Source organism: Halichoerus grypus, chromosome 13, assembly GCF_964656455.1.
Source record: "Halichoerus grypus chromosome 13, mHalGry1.hap1.1, whole genome shotgun sequence".
Classification (NCBI taxonomy): domain Eukaryota; kingdom Metazoa; phylum Chordata; class Mammalia; order Carnivora; family Phocidae; genus Halichoerus; species Halichoerus grypus.
The window spans coordinates 70,491,929-70,506,094 of NC_135724.1; the positions used below are offsets into that span (position 1 = coordinate 70,491,929).

Sequence of the window (14,166 nt, forward strand, 5' to 3'; positions counted from 1 at the left end):
TTGTTTTATGAAAAAAAATTTTAAACCCTGATTATATTATCCTTTTCTTGTTTTTCCAAGGACTGGTGAAAACTTCCTAACAGACCAGCACCAGTCTGAAGACCATTGTTTAGAAACCTCAGGAGATGTTTTGTAAGGTCCCTTCTGGCTCAGGCTTCTAGGATTAAAATAAGGATCATTAGGACCTATTTTCCCTCTTAGTGTGTTAGTCCTCAAAATAGCTGACTGGGTGCTTCGAATGGCCCTTTTGCAAGGGCACCCTGAACTCCAGTGTTGGTGCCCTACTTGGACTCTTTGATTTTTTCCAAATTTATATCTCCTTCTCACCCTGCCTGCCAAACTCCCACACCCTCTCATCCCAACAAGCACACTTAAACAATTCACCAAAATTACGTAGGAAAATCAAGGAACACTTTTTAAGGATTTTGAAACTGGCTGCTATAAAGATATCCGTACCCTAGGATCCTGTAAGCTCACCCTTTGGACTCTACCCTAAAAATACACTTGAATAGAAGCACTAAACACGACTTCGACGTGGTGGGGCTGCTGGAGGGGAAGTAGTCAGAGACCCGCCCAGACTGGGAGGGGCCAGGGAGAGGACTGGGAACAGCCCTCGCCCCACCCCCGCTGGGCTGGCCCCGCCCCTCGTACGAGACCTTTTTTTAAAAAGCGCGGGCGCGCCTGCGCAGGCGCACTGCCGCTTGAAGCTTAGCCGCGCATGCGCAGTGGTGGTAGGATGGCGGAGGTGGTCTCCTTTGCAGTGCCCACCGAAAGCGACAAAACCTTGCTGGTGTGGGAGCTGAGTTCTGGGCCCACGGCCGAGGCTTTGCATGTGAGCCCAGTCAGGAGGGAGGGAGGGAGGGAGGGATGGAGAACGCCGTGTGTCTTCCCCCCCGCCGTGACTGGGAGCCCTGGAGTCTGGCCTTAGCACCTCACGCGCCTCGTAGTCTCCGCCGTGAGGAATCTTAGTTCTAGAGGGGACCTCAGCAGTCTGTCAGCCCCAACGGATTTCTGAGAGGTAACTCTCAACAGCCAGCACATGTTGCCTTCTAATGCTTCTCGAATCTTAAGATTTCAGAGGGAGACCTGTTCATGAAATGAGAGGAGCTTGGGGTTGTATGTGCAGAAGGGTTTAGGGAATATAAGGGAACGGGCAGTTTTGGTTTGTGGGCGTGAAATTTCATGCACTTACTTGGCGTGGGACCACCCCACAGCATTCTCTGTCCACAGTATTCTCCCAGTTTGGCCTTGTGTATTCCATCCGAGTCTTCCCAAACGCTGCAGTGGCCCGTCCTGGTTTCTATGCCATCATCAAGTTTTATTCAGCAAGGGATGCTCACAGAGCTCAAATGGCATGCCACGAGAAGCATCTTTTTCAGAATTCTCCAGTGAAGGTGGGTCCAAATAGGAAATTCCTAACTCCACTGGGACGGAGTGCTGAATTCCGTTCTAATAGACTAGCATTTGTGCAGCACTCTGCTTTACAGAATGCTTTCAGATGCATTGCTACATCGATCCTCCGGTTTCCCTGGGTTTTTGTTTGTTTTCTTCTTTTTAGATGAAGAAACTCGAACTGAAGATAGTTAAGTGACTTACTTACGGTTCATGATAATAACTGGAAGCTGGAGATCAAACCCCAACTTACTGATATTAAACCCCGTGGCATTTTATCCTGCCCCTTAATTTAAGAAATCTTAACAGGAAGAGTCTTGCTTATATTTACTATTATGTGGATTTACAATGACAAACTCTAGGGGTGCCTGGGTGGCTCAGTCGGTTGAGTATCTGCCTTCAGCTCAGGTCATGATCCCGGTCCGGCTCCCTGCTCAGCGGGGAGTCTGCTTCTTCCTCTTCCTCTTCGCTCTTGTGCTCTCTCTCTCACTCTCTCTCTCAAATAAATAAATAAAATCTTAAAAAAAATGACAGATTCTTTCATCTGTTGTATTTATAAAGGATGCTTCATCGTCATTATCATCATCATCAGTCTCAAACTGCCTGTTCAGGACTCCCTTCAATTCCCAGAAAATGGTTAAAACATTCTTTAATGCACTACAGGAACTTTATTCCATACTAACCATGCTGTCCATTTTACTTTCCCAGAGCCCCAGAATTATATTTCAGTATGTGCCTCAATTCAATCACCATTTCTTTATCAAGGACCATGTCATTTCCTCTGAATAAGTGAGTGAGACTTAGATTTCCAAACCTTTCACTTTGTAATTGTATGTCTTTATCAGCCTTCTCTAACTGGCTTCTTAATCTGGCTACTTCATACTGATGTGGCTGCCTATTCTTTTTTTTTTTTTTTAAGATTTTATTTATTTATTTGACAGAGAGAGAGAGTGTGTGTACAAGTAGGCAGAGTGCCAGGCAAAGGGAGAGGGAGAAGCAGGCTCCCCGCCGAGCAGAGAGCCCGACGTGGGGCTCCATCCCAGGACCCTGGGATCATGACCCGAGCCGAAGGCAGATGCTTAACCAACTGAGCCACCCAGGCGCCCCACGTGGCTGCCTATTCTTATCATTTGCCTTTCCTTATTGATTTAAGCTTGATTGAATCTGAGAACTCTGCTCACATGTGACTCTAGGTGTACTGCCTACTTGTTCAACACCCTCTTCAATCTGGGCTTCACTCCCTGTGATTGAAATGATGACCTGTCAGACCTTCTTTAGTTTGCTCTGCCTGTTTCTAGCCTGTGCAAAGTTCACATAGCCACTCAGATATTATAGATTATGAGACAATTACTTTGTATCAGTTGTAAGAAATGAGGTTTTTGTCTCTCATTGGACATTAAGATCATTTCATAAATTTAGGTTTTGAGATTTAACAGCATAAAGCCCATCACTGAGAGTGATGAAGGAAATGTTCTACAAGTCAATATATAGTTGACAGGAGAGCGTATTCATATTCGATCTCTTTTTTTAATTTAACACAGAACCTTGGGTTACTACCCCTGCTTTCCAAAATTGTTATCCAATTTACTTATGTGTTCTTTTCTACTTTGGCAACTACATATAGTTCCTGGTTGGGTTTGTTGTTGTTGTTGTTTGCCTTTTATAAATACAGGAAAAAGAATAATGTCTTAAATAAAATAAATCAAGGAAAGGCCTAAGGCATTTGAGTTTTTTTCAGTAGCATGAAGGAAAATGGTTGGCAGCAGGAACTATTTCTCCGACAGAGAAGCTCGGGGCCCTTCTGAAGCTTCCTTCTTATCCAGAACAGCTCCACTATGCCTCGCCATTAGCCTCCCCTGCAGCACTCAACATTTAAAAGTTCATCTTCATTTCTTCTTTCCAGCATGCAGCTTCAGCTGGAGAAAGTAATTTGATTTTCTTATCACCCATTCTTTCATTCGTTCACTCAATCAACAACAGAATGTGCTCGGTTTTAGGAATGAGAAAAGAGTAAGAGATGGTTCCTTCAAGCACTTAAGGAGCTTATAAACTAGTGATAGAGGAAGATGCACGAACAAATCAATAAAGAATTAATAGTGCTGTGACTTCATTTGCATTATTTGAATCTTTATGAATATATTACTATACTACACCCTGCTTAAAGTTGAAATAGACATTTAAGACAGGACATTTAATAAATTCACCATAGAGCGTAAGTTAGACTGGAAGTATTTGCATTCTCAAAGAAGCTTATTAATGCAAATGAACCTCTAGTTGTTTAGTTGCTTATAAAATTTTTAGAGGTATGTATATTCCTTGTTCTAACAGGTTAGTAACTTGGGGAGGAGGGTGCTGCAGGTTAAGGTCCTACCTCCGTGTCAGGTCCATCTTGTCGGCTCTTCAGGTCATATTCTCAAACGAGCTACAGGATGGGACAACAAAAACAATTTCTTTCCTTTGCTCACCTACATAATTTGCTCCTGGACGGCTTCCTTAGTGGCTTTCATCATCACTCTCACCACCAGACGTCAGGGAAATCTTCCCATTCAATCAGGAGCCCTGCAAATGATGCAGAAAAGTACTGTAGCTTAAAAATAATGAATACCATTTATTCAGGGCTTACTATGAGCTCATTGCTTACAATGGTGTTTCCTTTTTAATCTTCACAGCCAGTCTCTGAAATAGGTATTGATCAATCTCAGGTGTATCCAAAATAAGCCTCTGTGGCAGGTTGTGATATTTTTCAGTCTCTCTCTTATGTCTTTAGGTTCGTCTTGGCACCAAACATAAAGCAGTTCAACATCAGGCCCTTGCCCTAAATAGCTCCCAGTGCCAAGAATTGGCAAATTATTACTTTGGTTTCAATGGATGGTCAAAAAGGATCATCAAGGTAAACTTTATAGATTTTCTTTGGCTAATCAGACTCATTTCAACATTGAAATCCTGGACTTCAGAGAGGAGAGAACTGGGTGTGGGGAGAAGATGTGAGAGGCTTCTAAGTGGAAGGACCTGAGCATCGGCCTGCCACCTAGAATTAATAATACTTTCAATGACTTGGGTAGTGATGTCCATAATTTTCGACAGTATTTGTAGGGTATAGAGTAAAAAAAAACTAGTTGTCTGTATTTAATAATTCATTTGCAAGTCTTACTTGATTTTGAAGCTATAGGACCTCAACTGTTCGCTGGGTTTACTGGAGTTTAGTTTTTATTTCTAATAACAAAACATCTTGAAGTCTATGTTGAGATCCTAGGAAGGACCTTTAATTTAAAATCCTAACAGCTTCAGGATCTTTCTGACCTCGAAGAAAGAGAAAATGAAGATGCTCCGGTACCACTTCAGAAGCAGAGCCTGAAATTCTTCTGTGCTTTAGAGGTGGTGTTGCCATCCTATGAGTGCAGGAGTCCTGGAGTTGGCATGGCCGAGGAGCCTTTGGAGAAGCTGGAAGAAGGTCTGTTTATGGTGGGGGTGGGGCTGGAGTGGAGTGGAGGTAGAATCTCTCTTTCTTTCTGAAACTCATCTTTTCAGATATATCATCAAGCCCTCCCCTTGCTAAGCTACTAAAACCCTGGGCAGAGCTTTTCTACCGTACACTACAGGTTTTTATCATACACAATACCTAAAAGAACTTAGCTTTACAATTCTAAAACTGACTTTCTGCCAAGAAGTTTAGGAAGAGGGAAGTAATGTTTTTCCCATTTTTGGTTAAGAATCTGCCTTGTGCTAAAAAAAAAAAAAGAAGAAGAAGAAGAAGAAGAAGAATTTGCCTTGTGCTAAAATAGTCCTTTAAATACAGATCTCTTGTAGCCTTCAGTGATCCCAGCAAAATCATCATCTAAAGATTTAAATAAACTCTTGTGTAAATGTTTAGTCCTTTGCCTCCTATAAAAGGGCTGGTGTGTAAAGAATCAAATACAGATCCTAGAAAAGGTGTTCCAATTGGTACTGATTTTTCCCAGAGTCCGTAGCACTTAGGCTTAGGGTTTTAAGGCAGAGGCAGGGCTGTTAGCAAATGGAGGGAAGTAGGTTCCCACGGGTGATGCTCAGGAAAAGACCAGGTCATGTGTGCTACCACCAAATCTTTCTCACTCTGTGATTCCAGCCCTTGATGCCCAGGAGAGTAGGTAGGGTCTGTAGGATTATAGTTTCAACTTGTCCATTTGAAATCTGTGAGTGATGTGAGATTTGTGCCACCTTCTTGGCTTGCATCTCCCTTCTGGTACTTCAGGAACTTCTGGGGTAGATCAGGGCAGTAAAAATGTGCCCGGCCAGGATATACCTACAGCAGAGCCATTCCACCAAGTGCTTGTGTTGTGCCTGCTCTTAGTTGCTAAGATAATGATCTACGAATCATGGATGCACTTTCATATATAAACATATAACATAAAAATCGGTTATCATTCAGCTAGGTATTTTAAATCCATTTGTTTTGGTTGAATTTAGGGCCATTATCAGTTCTGATGAAAAGGAAAACAACCCAGAAGCTTGCTATTCAGAAGGCTGTGTCAGATGCATTCCAGAAACTGTTGATTGTGGTTTTAGGTAAGACTTTCTTGATTGTCCTTTACTTCTTTCTTTTCTTTTCTTTTCTTTTCTTTTGATTGTCCTTAAACAACTTCAGTTTCCATGAACAAATAAACTCATTTTGAGAAGTTAGTTGGATGAAAACACTTCACATTCTTTTATTCACCAAATGCTTTCAAAGCAGCAGTCTCAAATTTGTTCTTTGTAGCATTTGTGAGGAAAAATGACAGTAAATATTATTGTCCCCAGGGTATAGATATACAGTGACTTGCCTCCACATAGAAAGTGCTTGATCCAGTGTTTCTTGATTGATTGCCCATAACACAAAGTAGTATAGTGATTGTAAGCTTTGGACATCTGTTGTTGAATCCTAACTCTGTCTCTTAGATTTCTGATGCAATTTTAGGTTTTATACTCAAATTTGAAGGTATTTAGTCTCTCTAAGCTGCAATTTCTTTATCTGCAAAATAAGGTTAATAATTCAGCTTACCTCATGGAGATATAGTAAGAATAAATGAGATGATGAATATAAAAAGCTTAGAACTATCTCTGGAACGTGGTAAGCAGACAAAATATGTTAACTTCTTATCATGATTATTTTCCTGTTGGAGAATTTATTAGATTATGCTTTTGGAATCAATTCAGTTTCAGTTTTTGTTTCTGGCACTGACATATTAGGTGACCATGATTCTTATGTAATGATCAGCTACATTTTTGTGAACCTTGAAAGTGGCCATCCTATTGAATAATGTTGATTGTATTCCCTATTGAGTTCGACAGTAGTATGAATGTTATAGGCTGTGCTCAAAGGAAATTTTATTTTTTTAAAAATATTCTTTTATTTTAAATAAAATAAAAGAGGGAGGCAGGGGAGGCGTAGAGGGAGAGGGAGAGAGAGAATCAATCCAGGCTCAAAGGAAACTTATTTTATTCATTTTATTTTATTTTATTTTATTTTATTTTATTTTATTAGTTTAAATAAAAGAGGGAGACAGGGGAGGAGTAGAGGGAGAGAGAGGGAGAGAGAGAGAGAGAGAGAGAATATCTTAAGTAGGCTCCACACGCAGCATGGTGCCCCATGCAGGGCTTGATCTCACAATCCTGACATCCTGACCTGAGCCGAAATCAAGAGTGGGACACTCAACCGACTGAGCTACCCAGGTGCCTTTTTTTCTGGAAATTTTATAATTAGTAGAGAGTCCCCAAACAGTTGCTCCCCTGCTTCAGAGCCTTGAGTCTTAAAGACTAAGAAATCCTAGCTAAGTTTCAGAGACCTTATTTGCTTGTAAGAGTTGACCGTGGATTGGTCTCAGGTTTCCAGCCTGGGCAAGTCTTCCCGTGAAGACTGACTTCCCTGGTCATCAGGTAGACTCTCCATTAGCTGTCAATTCTGAATGACAACCTTGAAGAACCAAACTAAGCGTTTGGGTTGTTGACCTCTCCATAATATGCTATGGTGTCCCTTGTACACATTCAAAATTCCTTAGACTAAAAAGTCTTGTAGCTCTAGTTTGCCCTAAGGTAAATTGTATTGTCTATAAGTTACACGGGCCTGTTTCTGCCAATAAAGTGTTCAAATACATGCCCTGCCCACCCCCCTCCAAAGCATTGTTCATTGTATCTGGTGGGATTTTGGTTCTCAGGGAGTAGACACTTGCCTTGTTTCTGATATAAAGTATCAGCCATAGTCCAGTGGTCTCCATTCCAGGTTTGAACTTACATTGACCCCTACCTAACGTCTTACTGTTTAATCATACTATGATTGAACATTTTTGCTTCCACAGTTTTAACTTCCTGTGTCATTATTCCTTAGTTCCTATCTCTGAGATCATAAAGTTTTTTTAAGCACATGGTTGATAACTTCATATATATTTTTTCACAGATAGTTATGATAGTGGTGCCTGAGTGGCTTAGTCGGTTAAGCGTCTGCCTTCAGCTCAGGTCATGATCCCAGGGTCCTGGGATGAAGCCCTGTGTCGGACTGCCTTGCTCAGTGGGGAGTCTGCTTCTCCCTCTCCCTCTGCCCCTCCCCCCTGCTCGTGTTCTCTCTCTCAAATAAATAAATAAAATCTTAAAAAAAACTAGTTATGATAAAAACTGAAGTGTGAGATGAGAAAACTTCTGAGAAAATGCTTTTATTTTCTGCTTTTAGAAATCAAAAGAATGTCTATGGGGCACCTGAGTGGCTCAGTTGGTTAAGGTCTGCCTTCGGCTCAGGTCATGATCCCAGGGTCGTGGGATTGAGCCCCTCATCAGGCTCCCTACTCAGCAGGTCGCTTGCTTCTCCCTCACCCTCTCCGGTTCCCCCTGCTTGTGCACTCTCTCTCTCAGATAAATAAATAAAATATTTTTTAAAAATCAAAAGAATGTCTAATTACTAGGTGCTATCCCAGTTATATACAGCAAGTTTTAGAACAAGAAAAATTTTGATATGCTACTTGTTAACTTTATTTCAGAAAGTGGTAAAATAGCTGTGGAATATAGACCCTGTGAAGAGATTACAGATGCCAGAACCGAAGAGGAGCTACAGGATCTAATTCAAGTATGTGGAGATTAGAGCTCGAGGATTCCACAGCCAGTGTAGCCATAATTTAAAGCAACCGGCAGGATTTGGAAGACTTGGGCACGTACAGTTAGCTCTGTCATCCTTTGGGAAATGTAAAACTCTGAAACTGCTTTTGAGTGCAGAGAATTTCTGGGGCTTTTCCTGAAGTCCTGGCCCTTGGCTCTGACCCCTTATTTAAAATTTGGAGAGCAAATTGCATCAGAATACTCCTACTGTTGTGGCCATAGGAGAGGACACAGCCTTTTAGAGCTCCCCTCGAACAGAATCTCAAGGATTTGGGAACAGAGTAACTCTGGCCTTCAGTGAGATTATGCTACAGTGCTTGAAAACCATTATGCCTTTCAAATAAGGTGTATTACCCAGATGTCAGCATCTCATACATATCTTGTATGAAATATTTTGCTGAAGAACTTTTCTGTAAATCACTTATATCAATGCCCTGAATTAGGGATTAAGTTGCCAAAGTAATTTCTAAAAGAAGATATTAATATACTGCATATAGAATGTTTAAAAAAAAAAGGAGAAAAGGATGTGTTTCATGTCATTGAAAACTTAATTTGGGGCTAGATTTCTGATTATTTAACTCACTCCAAAGTTGCAAAGTTTGTTTGTTTTGAAGGGAAGAGTGGAGAAAGGAAAGATGGTTACTTTCTGAAAAAGTATTTGAAGGTTTTTTTTTTGTGCAAAATAATTATTTTAATTCAATTTAAATCAAGCCAGTCAAGGAAACTTCAGACTTATCCAAGTTTACACTTTAAGAAGTCTAGCTTCCTGTGAAATGTGAAAGAGATTCCGTATTGATGCTAAAGATTTCAGAAACCTGATTGTAACAACAGATCCATTCCTAAATAAGGCCAGTCTTGGAATCCGTTCCATTTAAAAACCATTGCTATGTGCTACACGCTGGGAATAAGATAAAACCCTTCTGTCTTACGGTTTGCGTGCTAGAGCTTGTGCCAGACCATAAACAAGGACTCAAATAAAACAGATTGTAAAAAGGGCTGTGAAGGATGTAAACTGGGTGCTAGTTACAGTATTTCAAGAAAATTGTTTAACATGCTAACTTGAACATCCTAAGTGCCTTCTCCATGTGCACACACAGGGTCAGACCTCTCAAAAGTGGTGGTGTTACTTTTTCTAGACTGACGGCTGTGTTGAATCCAGGTGGGATGGGGGAAGTTTTCCCATGCCAGTGTAAATAGAGGGCTATTCTCTTGGTTTCAGACCCTCATTCCCAGAATGAAATGCTCACCTGCCCCCTCAAGCTCCACCCCAAAACCCCTCCTACAGAAATTTTGGAGCCATCACTGATTCAGTGGTAGGTAGCCTCCTAACAGAGTGGCGACTTAATACTCAGACATGCGTATTGAGAATTGAGAGGAAATGGCAACATTTTAGAATAACTAACTGTAAAATGTGTTCCCTTCCCCACTGCCCTGACGGGTGCTTATTCTGCAGGTCAGCTACTTTTCTTGGAAGCAGGATGGCCGAGGGGAGGAAGAATGTCTCTCGGATTTAAGCTTTGAAGAGGCCGAGTTCAAACCGCCAGAATCGGACTAGCATTTTTTAATTTCCCGGGATGCCGGGTCCTGTGGCGTCCTTGGGAAACTGCACCCTGCCCCCTTCCACCCCAGAGCTGCTGGAGTCCGGGGCCATCCTGCCTCGCTGTGAGCCCCAGGAGGTGGTTGTGCCCTTTGTAGGGGGAAGGGAGGCTTGGGCCCCGGTGATTCTGGAAAAAGGGCTCGCTCCAAGGGGCGCGGTGCCCGTCCTCGCTGAGCTAATAAAGGAGCGTAAACAAAGGCGTAGTAAATAAAGGGTGGGATGTAGGCGGGGGAGGGGCAGGCAGTGATGAACGGTGCGCGCGTCACGGGGCTGCCATAACGGTTCGGCTCCGGTTGGGGCGCGTGCTGATCCAGAGCGTCCGCGTGTCCTGTCCCGGCTGCGCCTCTGGGCCCCACTGCTCCTCCGCACGTGGCAATCATTGTGGCTGTTGGTCCAGGCAGCTCAGCCTCCGGAGTGGGCCCTGGACCCTGCCCAGCTGACCTCCGACCTCCTGGGGCCCACCGAGCCCTGGTCTTCACACTCCTCTGAATTCCCGCCCGAATCGCCCCAGGCCCTTACACCGCCAGCAGAGGGGTCCTCTGCTCCAGCCCAGATGTTGGCCCTGCCTAAGGATTGACTGAGACTTTGGTTCCGTTCCCGGACACGGATTCAGTTGGCAAGCTGCCCCCAGAGGCAGATCAGGATCTGAATGACAGGCTAACCCAGCTTGAAAGGCTCCCAGAGGTGGTTCCAAGGCTAGGTTGGGATCAGAATCCGACCATAGCTCCGCCTCCTCGACTCAAATTAAGATTAAAACTGTAGGTCTAGATCAGGCTAAAGATCACCAATCATTTGAAATACTTGTTCCACCTCTGGATAGTCACAGTTCAAAGCCAACCAAGTTTATTGTTTCACCCCCAAACCTGGAGAAAGATCTAGCTCAGCATCAAAGGCTTGCCAAAGTTGTTGGAACTCCAAACCAATTTGCAAATAAAGACCACCCTCAACAACAGTTGCAGGATGGTTATTCAGATTCCAGTATGGATATCCTATATCCTGAGGTGAACTTACCAATGGATTTCCCAGGGGGATCGGATCAACCTCCAAAGCTCCCTGAGGAGGTTGAAATTCCTCCACTCCTGCAGGAGACCCCAAATCATCCAGAGTTGCCTGAGCAAGCTGAATCTTTTTTGCCTCAGATGGAGGCCCAGGCCCCACATTCAGAGCCCCCTGAAGATAATAGAAACATCTCCAATTCAGCAGGGGGCTCCATCTCCGCCTCCAGAGATCCTTAAGGAAGCTGTAAACCCACAGGAGGCTCTAGCTGAGCCTTCAAGTACCCCTGAAGAAATCAAACTTTCTTCAGTCCAGCAGAAAGCCTCAGCTCAACCGACAGAGGCCCCTGAGGAAGTAGAACCTTCGACCCCTCAGGAGGCCTCCGCTCAACCTCCAGAGCCATCTAAGGAGATGGTACCTCAGCCAATAGCACATGAGGTGAATGTGCCATCTCTAAGTAAGAACGAAGCTCAGTGGCCAAACTTCTCCAATGTCACTGTTAACCTGTGGATCTGGTACTTACTGTAACTCTAACTCAGCCTCCAGAGCGCACCGAGGAGGCTCAGGCTTCTCCAATCCAGCTGGAGGCCCCAGCTCGGCCAGCAGAGCGCCCCGAGGAGGCTGGGCCCACCCCAGTCCAGCTGGAGGCGCCAGCTCGGCCAGCAGAGCACCCCGAGGAGGCTGGGCCCACTCCAGTCCAGCTAGAGGCCCCGGTTCAGCCACTAGAGCTCCCCGAGGAGGCTGGGCCCACCCCAGCCCAGCCGGAGGCCCCGGCTCAGCCAGCAGAGCGCCCCGAGGAGGCTGGGCCCACCCCAGCCCAGCCGGAGGCCCCGGCTCGGCCAGCAGAGCGCCCCGAGGAGGCTGGGCCCACCCGAGCCCAGCTGGAGGCCCCGGCTCGGCTTGCAGAGCGCCCCGAGGAGGCTGGACCTAGTCCAGTCCAACAGGAGGCCCCAACTCTAGTTCCAGAGTTTCCTATGGAGTATCTATTTCAAACTTCAGTAAGTGATGAGGTGATAAGTCAACCTATAAGCCACTATCCAAGGGCAAAACTAACTTATGTTGTTTACAGCTGCCATATGATAGGTAAAACTACATTTAAAAAGAGAGGAAATTAGGGGTGCCTGGGTGGCTCAGTTGGTTAAGCATCCAACCTTGACTTGGGCTCAGGTCATGATCTCAGGGTCGTGGGACAGGGCTCTTTGTAATTGAACTCTAACTCTATATAAATGGAATCATATTATATGTATTATTTTCTGCGTTGCTTCTTTCATTCAACATTATCTTGTAAATTCATTATATTGTTGCATGTAGCTGAGGTTGGTTCATTTCAATGCCTAGTATTGCATGTCTTGCTACATGTGGCTACTGAATACTTGGGAGTAGCTAGTGTGACTGAGGAGCTGAATTTTTAATTTAGTTAATTTCAATTATTTTAAAATTTAAATTAAAAAACGGATATTCAACAGTTATTAGAAAATGTTTAAATATGTTTGCAACAATGTGGGTATGTGATGTTAGCTTTTCAACTGTAAATTTTATGAAATCTAAATACAGTCAAGTATTTCTGATAAAAAAAATTAGTAACCAAATTGAGATTTCAACTCCCCACTCTGTGGGGAGTCTGCTAGAGATTCTCTCTCTCCCTCTCCCTCTGCCCCTCCCTCTGTCTTTCAAATTAATAAATCTTTAAAAAAATAAAAAAAAACCAAAAAGCAAGGAAATTGTTATTAAAGTCAGCATAGTGGTTACTTCTGGGGAATCAGAGAGAGGGTTGTGATTGGAAGGGGCACACTGGGGGCTTCTGGGATGCAGGCAGGGCTTTTTCTTGACATGAATGGTGTTACATGGGTATTTGCTTGGTAATTATTAAACTGAACATTTATTAATGAACATTGTTTTAGTTCTCAAAAATAGTTTTTAGTCGGGGAGAAAAAAAACGAACGGCTTTCTCTGCCACACTGCTATAGTTGTGTATGGGGCTTCCGAATAGAATTTGGGAAAAGAGAGGAGGAAATGGCAGTTCTGCCAGGGTTGTTGGCACCCAGAGCTGGGTTCTAGCAGAGACTTTGTGATCCAGAGAGTAGGCATTAAATATGCATTTTGGTGCAAAGAGTAGATAGGGGTGTGTGTGTGTGTATGACAGAGAGAGAGAGAGAGGGAGAGAGAGATGGAGAGAGATGGACACAAAGGAGTACATGAAAAGAAGGATTTGAATGGAAACAGAGCAGAGATCAGTACTCCTAAATTAAATAAGAATTAGTGTATTTACGAGGCACCATTACCCAAGTTTCCCCTCCCATATGGAAGTTAATCCTAGGTAGTAAATAGTTGTAGTTATTTTGCATTTTGATGCAAAAATAACCTTTTCATTTTTCAGAATTCTCAGTGAAAATTATTTGACCGAATTACATAAGGACTCATTTGAAGGCCTACTATCCCTCCAGTATGTAAGTTAATTAATCATTTATTATGACTTTTTAGTTATCTATAAAATAAATATGGGGTTCAAATTAGATAATCGCGACAATTTCTTCTAACAATAAAATTCTACAGTTCTGTAAGTCTGTAGGGCCCCAACCCATCTCTAGCATTAAATGTCTTCTATGCGTTTTCAGTTTTGTTAACTTTATATACAAGATCTAGACAGAAAAAGACCCTACAGTTATAGAGCAAAAGGGGTAATGAGGTCTGAGCAATTATGGACACCCATATGCACCTTGTTTCCTACGTGTTCATATACCATCTGCTTACATTTATGTTTAGTTTATGGCTCATGGATCAAATCCCGCCCATGGTCTGTCTTTATACAACCTATGAGTTAAGAATGATTTTTACATTCTTAAAGGGCTATAAAAGAGAAAAGAAGAGAAAGAGAAGAATATGCAACAGAAACGGCATGTGGCCTGCAAAGCCCAACATATTTACTATCTGGCTTTTACAGAAAAGGTTTTAAAAGTTGGTTTAATAAAATGAGAGGAATTAAAGTTAACCTCAAATTATCACCTACAGGACAAGAAAATATAGAACACTTAGATTAATTTGAATGCCATTAACCCAGAATTTTTTTAAAATTTAAGCTCAATTAA

At 43.0% G+C, this 14,166-nt stretch overlaps 1 protein-coding gene and 1 pseudogene across 5 annotated transcripts; both read left to right on the forward strand.

Moving 5' to 3' along the window:
* Positions 1-736: 736 nt before the first annotated feature.
* LOC118554275 (RAD52 motif-containing protein 1-like) lies at positions 737-10,272 on the forward strand. 5 transcript variants are annotated; one of them, XM_036121657.2, is made up of 7 exons: positions 737-832; positions 1,215-1,394; positions 4,160-4,282; positions 4,675-4,843; positions 5,836-5,934; positions 8,373-8,458; positions 9,941-10,272. In XM_036121657.2, the coding sequence occupies exons 1-7, from the start codon at positions 737-739 to the stop codon at positions 10,040-10,042; spliced, it is 855 nt and encodes a 284-aa protein (XP_035977550.2). In that variant the 3' UTR covers positions 10,043-10,272. The 5 variants fall into 5 exon arrangements, 3 of the variants coding, with proteins under 3 accessions (XP_035977550.2, XP_077916848.1, XP_077916849.1); XR_004926417.2 differs by lacking the exon at positions 9,941-10,272 and having other exon boundaries at positions 4,766-4,843; positions 8,373-8,448; XR_013443454.1 differs by lacking the exons at positions 8,373-8,458; positions 9,941-10,272 and adding an exon at positions 8,069-8,186 and having other exon boundaries at positions 4,766-4,843.
* LOC118554184 (leucine-rich repeat-containing protein 37B-like) lies at positions 10,062-11,867 on the forward strand (annotated as a pseudogene).
* Positions 11,868-14,166: the final 2,299 nt, after the last annotated feature.